The sequence below is a fragment of the Liolophura sinensis genome, chromosome 6 (assembly GCF_032854445.1).
Source record: "Liolophura sinensis isolate JHLJ2023 chromosome 6, CUHK_Ljap_v2, whole genome shotgun sequence".
In the NCBI taxonomy this organism is placed as follows: domain Eukaryota; kingdom Metazoa; phylum Mollusca; class Polyplacophora; order Chitonida; family Chitonidae; genus Liolophura; species Liolophura sinensis.
Genome location: NC_088300.1, coordinates 288,410 through 295,646, shown reverse-complemented (window position 1 = coordinate 295,646; position 7,237 = coordinate 288,410). Strand labels below are relative to the sequence as shown.

Below are 7,237 nucleotides of genomic sequence, written 5' to 3'. Positions count from 1 at the left end.
CTCTAAATAGAGATTATAACCAATCGAAGATAAAGACCTATATGCAGTAAACTTACCGCCAAATCCCTTCTTGTACTCGTCCCATGTCCTGAAGAAGTTGACAGTGCCGTCTTGACGCCGCTGGATAACCGTCCAACCTCCATTCTTCATGTCACAGAAGACAGAGAGCATTTCCCGTGACCCGTATAGCTTCACTTTGTACAGACCATCCTTCTGTTTGCCTCGCCGCAAGTAGTCAGAACAATCTGTGGGCAAGATAATCAAGTGTGTAATGTGGCTTTATATACACGTAAGTAATATGCAGGTATGCTGTATGTGCACGTTTTTATGTAATGTTTGCAGGGGTAGAATGTCAAATAGCTAATACCCCCTCTCCCCGCTTATAGAATGTCATGTATGTCCTTTAGTATATAGTAAATCTGCGACACTGATATAAATATCTCAAGACCAGAGACCAGAGTAAATACCATTGACTGAGTGAAGTCATGAGTTCGAGTCTCACTTCAGTCAGTATTTTCACTAATCTCGAGAGAGTTATTTCAGAGTCGGAAATTCAAAATATATTGATGTATTCCCTGACGTATGTACTTTAATTAATATATTGTCTTATCATACTTATCATGAACTGTATGTAATACGTTAATATATGTACCCGTATATGAATGTCACGCAACGTACCTTCATGTACTTATATTCTTGCTTAAGGCCATAACCAAGACTTTATCACATACAAGACGGCAGTTAGTTTTATGGATGGAAGAAACCAGAGTGGCCGGCGTAAATCACCGATCTCTCGCAAGTTAATGAGGACATTTCCCAGATGTGACGTACAGATATGCACACCATATTGGTGGACGAAAAATTGCTGGAAGACAAATGGTGTTAAAGGAACGTTACATTTTGCAAACGTCCACACTAGCTTAGGCTACCGCTTATTGTTACAATGCAAGGCCCAGTAAGCGGTGCATGATACCGGGGGGGGGGGGGGAGGGGGAATCCACAATTCCTTGTGCAACCTCAGGTTTGAACCCTTACCTCATGTGTTCTATTTATTAAAAGACATGAGTTGGCGTTGAATACATGTGTCTATATATTTGTTATATCTCCAATGTGCCTTCATCCACATACCGGTATAATTTGTCATGTTTGAAGTGCGCCATCATTTACGGTACTGGTGTAGAATGTCGCGTGCCATGTAACGTTATATACGTACCCACATCAATAATTTGCAGTGAAAATGCCTGTCCATTCACCCAAAATGTGTTATTAACTTTCTTTTAGCTACATGGACATATTTCAGTAACCTACCTTTAGGTTCAGCACGTCTGCTCGCGTTGTATAATGGAGGTATCCTTTCCACTTTCGGTTTTTTAGAATCAACCTTATTTACTTTTTCTTCTTGGATACCTCGGCTTTCCCATTTTCTTTCTTGCTGACTCTCTTCTTTCCACCTTTGGCTTTGTCATCTGATTGTTTTGATGTGCTTTTCTTCTTAGTTTTGGAATCAGAGGTTTCCTTTCGCGGCATGGGCTTCCGTGATCTTTCCGTCGTCTCGTCTGCTGCTTTCTTTGTGGTTGCTTCTTCGCCCATCGAATTCTTTTCGCTCGTAGTTTCGTTCTTAACGTTTTGCGTGATTTTAGTTTGTTCTTCGGCATTCTGATTGCTTGTTGTCTTACCGCTGGCTTTCCCTGTGTTAGAAGTCTCCTCCGTACCGTTCTGGTCCGTTTTATTTCTCGTTTCTTTATCTCGATCTTCATCTTTCCATCCGTGCGTGTATCATCACGGTCGTTACCTTTGGTGGGTTGCCCTTTCGTATTGTCTTCATTGTCACCTTTCACGTTTTCAATGCTGTCACCACTCTTAGCATTTTGTGAAAGTGAGTCAGAAGTCTCTCTACCACTCTTGCCATCCTGAAAAAGTGAGTCAGAAGTCTCTCCACCGACTCTTACCATCCTGTAAAAGTGAGTCAGAAGTCTCTTCACCACTCTTATTATCCCGTGAAGGTAAATCTGAGGTCTCTAAGGTATCACAGGGGGTCTTTTCAGTATAATTGCTGGCTGCCTTCGCTACATTTTCAGTCTTCCCTTCAACGAAATCAGGAACACTGGACGGAGTGTTTGTGGCAACTGAAAAGTTTTCACTCTTGAGACATTGAGAGAGGATCACACTGTTAAAACCACAGGATGCACTGTTTCTTGTAGGATGATTGCACTGTGACAACGAAACGAAGACACGGCCCGATTTTACTGAACTCTTCTTTGCGCCACTTTCAGAAGTTTTTGTTTTATTTGCGTCAACGGAAGCCAAAGGAAACTTGTCTGAGACAAGCGAATGGAGGGCGTCCATGACGTCACCGGAAGCCAGAGCAATGCCAAGTTTGTCTGTGATGAGTTGTTGTTGCATGTGATGTTTGATATTTGAATCGGAGAGAGATTCGACCTTTTTCATCATTTGAGAAATCAGCATAGTCTGATTCATAACGATCTGAAACAACATTCTGTTCTGATCTTCTAAACTGTCGGACTGTCCTTTGATCTTGTCAATAAGTTTGCTTTGATTACGTAGATGATCTGTTAGCTCTGATATCTTATTCTGGTGCTGACTGATCAACTCGAACTGTTTGGTTGAATTGTCAGGTAGACGCCGGAAGTCACCAGGGCGCTTCACGTAATCTAACTCTAAAAAACTCTTTTGTTTCTTCAAAATCTTCTCGTTTTCTTCTCTGAGTTCATCGTAACTCAATGTCATCTTCAGCAACTCATTTTCTAATTGAGAATCTGGTTTTCCAAACGGCTGAATGACGATGTGTGATTCTGTTTATTCAGTTTTTCCATCAAAAGTTCATTTTCCAGTCGCATGATCTGAGTTTCCATAGTTTGAATCTTAAGCATGTATTCACTTGCCCTTTTTTCAATCATTTGTTGAAAATGTATGATGTCTATGTTACCGGCACTGGGTTTGTCTTCAGCAGAGGTGGCAGATGGAGTTTTCCCGGCTGTGACGACCGTTGACGTCTTGAGATTTGGAACTTTCCTCTCCTCCAGATGAAAGTCTATCGTCTTTTTTTGATTCTTCAACGTCATCTTTTTCTGACTCGTCCATCACTGGATTTTCTTCTTCTGACTTCCTATCATTTTCGGGGTTCTTCTCCTGTGTCTGTGGCCCTGCTTCGGGGTCATTTTTAACTCGGCTATCATCTTTAAAGTCTGCATTGCTGCCCTCACTTTTGTCTTGATTTTCTTTGGCGCCATTGGCAGTATGGTCTTGCTTCACTGCTGTGTCAGCATTTGTAGACGGTACCTCTGACCATTGCAAGAAGCATTGAAACGTGACGGTGTTCACGAAAACGCAACTCACAGCAGTTTGATGAGATCTCTGCCTTCTACACTTTCGCCACAAAGACGAAAGAGCTGGCTTAACAACAGCAATTGTTTCATGCGCGGCACCGCTAGACCTACTCGCTGCCATATGCTCACTGGTGTCGTGGTCGATGTCTGTATCTTCACTGTCTATGTCGTCGTCAGCCATTTCTGTCTCGTCCACCTCTACATCATCCTCCTCCTGTCGGACTCTCTTCTTCCTCTGCCGTATCCTCGCTTTCTGACGCCGCCGACTCTGCCCCGTCGTTTTGTGGAGCCGGTTTAAATGTTGACTCGTAATTATTCAACATGGAACAGTCCACCAGTGAGTCTTCAGGATTAGTGGAACTTTTTTGAATCATGTTTTCTATTGTTGTTTTTATCGTCTGTTGTTCTGCTGTGAGCTCCATAGGAAACATGCCTTCTCCTATCTTGCTAATGTACCACACCCTCACGTCACACTTTTCTGCTGTATCCCTACGAACAAACCGAAAAACAGTGCTGTTTATTTATTTATTTATTTATTTGATTACAGCTTAACTTCCTAATCAAGAAAATGTCACTTACCGAGTAAACCGCTGGTAGGCCTATTTGGGGTGGAACTGAAGAACTTCCCCGATATATGACGCACAAATTTTCAGAGTAATCTCTGACATATGTAAGATCATCTAAACGGCCATACGAGGTCTTGCGAATGTTTATAGCAACCAGGACCAAATAGTTGAGGGTGGGGGAGGTGTGCGTGACTGTGTGTGCGTACGTGTGTGGTGTGTGTGCGCGCGCGTGTTTCAGTGTGTAAGGGCAGGGGAGGTTGTCTCGCTATCAGACGCTGAGACTGAACTGAGACCTAGTGTTTCTTGAAGATAGAAGGGAGAAACATCTTGCAAAATGATGCAAACATTTAGTGCACATCCGATTGTTTCTTATTTTTGTCAGTCTGCAAGTTTTCCACAAACTTTGTATAATCAGTACCAATACTATTAGCTGTTCCACCCTTTTGAAGGCTGTGGATAATGTAGCTAGTTGGCGTTGGAAACAAATTTACGGATAGCCTAGTAGGCCTGCACAAACCAACTGGTATCCTACTACAAACTTCTCATTACAGTAGACATCCTAGTAGGCCCTGCACAAACCAACTGGTATCCCACTACAATCTTCTCATTACAGTGGACATCCTAGTAGGCCTGCACAAACCAAACTGGTATCCTACTACAAACTTTTCATTACAGTGGACATCCTAGTAGGCCTGCACAAACCAACTTGTATCCTACTGCAAACTTCTCATTGCAGTAGACATCCTAGTAGGCCTACACAAACCAACTTGTATCCTACTGCAAACTTCTCATTGCAGTAGACATCCTAGTAGGCTTGCACAAACCAACTGGTATCCTACTACAAACTTCTCATTACAGTAGACACCCTAGTAGGCCTGCACAAACCAACTGGTATCCTACTACAATCTTCTCATTACAGTGGACATCCTAGTAGGTCTGCACAAACCAACTTGTATCCTACTGCAAACTTCTCATTGCAGTAGACATCCTAGTAGGCTTGCACAAATCCACCTGGGTATCCTACTGCAAACTTCTCATTACAGTGGACATCCTAGTAGGCCTACACAAACCAACTTGTATCCTACTACAAACTTCTCATTACAGTGGACTTCCTAGTAGGCCTACACAAACCAACTGGTATCCTACTTCAAACTTCTCATTACAATAGACATCCTAGTAGGCCTACACAAACCAACTGGTATCCTACTACAAACTTTTCATTACAGTGGACATCCTAGTAGGCCTGTACAAACCAACTGGTATCCTACTGCAAACTTCTCATTACAGTGGATATCCTAGTAGGCCTACACAATCCAACTTGCATCCTACTACAAACTTCTCATTACGGTGGACATCCTAGAAGGTCTACACAAACCAACTGGTATCCTACTACAAACTTCTCATTACGGTGGACATCTTAGTAGGTCTACACAAACCAACTTGTATCCTACTGCAAAGTTCTCATTACAGTGGACATCCTAGTAGGCCTAGACAAACCAACTGGTATCCTACTGCAAAGTTCTCATTACAGTGGACATCTTAGTAGGCCTACACGAACCAACTGGTATCCTGCTGCAAACTTCTCATTACAGTGGACATAAAGATCAGGTTTATATGTGGAGGAAACAAGACAACTATATTCCAACCTTTCCGTTCATTGGTTTATAGGGGACGTCTAGAATTCAGGACGTTTTGCCAACCAAAGCGGAACCAAATTTGCATACACTGTACCTCTGTAATATAGGGCTACCTGACTAAACGCATAAGCGTTGTTATAGACTGTACCTATGTAATATAGGGCTATCTAACTAAAGGTATAAACGCCATTTATGTTGTGACCTTTCTAAAGCTCCTTATGTCTTGTGGCCCTTTTTTTCAATAGATTTGTTTAATTAGAGTTTTAGGCCATACTCAAGAACTGAACATATATATATGAAGGCGAACAGCATGATGGTGGGAGGAAACCTGCAGAGACCGTAGAAACCCATCAAGAGTTGCTGGCAGACTTTTCCCCATACGACCCGATAATAAGCCAGCATGGATAGGTGGGACAGCGATCACATTGATGACAGGCTCCTGTACCCTTCTGCTGCGCTAACACACTAACTACTAGGCCACAGAAGCCCTCCCCCCCCCCCCCCCCCCCAATTATGGCATTTTAAGCTTCATGTGTCTTGTTGCCCTTTTCAAGCTTTTTTCCCTTCGAATCAGGTACCCATTTTGCCTACCTTTTATCCACTGATTGTTCAAGCTAGGTGATTTGAACTGTTATCAAATAATATTTTGAGAAACAATATGAATTTTTGAAGGTCTTTATTTGAAAGCTATAATTGTCACGCCCACTACATTATAGCTCACCCAGTATCGACGTCAAATGACTGAAAATTGTTAAGTGCGACGTTAAATCCCAAGCATACATAAATACTTAACCCAGCAGGTCGGTTATTCGAATCCAGTGAACATTGATTGAGAATGTGTTGCAGTCAAATGTGCAAGTACCATTCTGATACAGCACCGAAATTGAAACAAAACAAAGAACTTACCCTGCTGAGTCTCCACAGGTTAATGAGGTGATGAAAAACAACCAGGCTGTGTAAGCCACTGTGACCGTGGCAGCAAAGTACGTGGCCATGGTTTCCTCTAAAGGTCTTAAGTCCTCTGATTAAATAGAGAGGTACTGATTGAATTATTTACCGGGTACTTTTACCACAAATCCACATCGTGGAGCAAAATACCCTGTATCAATGTCCTATGTGAACACTATGATTTACTGGTCGACTCGTATGACTCGTATGACGTGTATCCAGGATTTTACTGACCGACTTATTATCGGTCTTCCTTCTTTCAGTTACCCTTTCTCCACAGTTAAATTCTCCAGTCTAGTTGGACATTTCCCTTCAGATAAACAATATTGGTAATCTGACTGTTAAAATCCACTCCGCTCTTCTTCTTGTCTTGCTGCCTGGTTTTGAACTCCGGTATTATGATGTGGATTCTGCTATGTGGAGAAACACGTGTGTGTTTGGCAATTCTGTATAGTTTGACTGGTTACTCTTGACGTTTCTCGCCACGTCGACCGTTATTAGCTACATGTGACTGTGGCATGTAGATATACCCTGAGTACGATCCCTTGGCTTCAATGACGAGCCAACGCGGCTTATATCGCTCAGATCGATAACTAAGAACGGGGGCTACGGTAACAGATGGGCTCACTGAAAATCGGTGATCTATATAAGCCCAAAGATTAGAGTGTTATTTTTTACACTAGATACCTGTGGGACATAAAAGCAATTTCGCATTATATGGGGAAAGTGTAAAGTGGGA

At 42.4% G+C, this 7,237-nt stretch overlaps 1 protein-coding gene across 1 annotated transcript in view; it reads right to left on the bottom strand.

Moving 5' to 3' along the window:
* The window catches only part of LOC135469316 (uncharacterized), a 7,548-nt gene extending 577 nt beyond the window's left edge, over nucleotides 1-6,971 (bottom strand). The window contains 5 exon segments of the mRNA XM_064747937.1: nucleotides 57-245; nucleotides 1,309-1,451; nucleotides 1,925-2,771; nucleotides 2,774-3,836; nucleotides 6,457-6,971. Coding sequence (XP_064604007.1) covers nucleotides 57-245; nucleotides 1,309-1,451; nucleotides 1,925-2,771; nucleotides 2,774-3,083 — 1,489 coding nt within the window. The 5' untranslated portion in view covers nucleotides 3,084-3,836; nucleotides 6,457-6,971.
* Nucleotides 6,972-7,237: the final 266 nt, after the last annotated feature.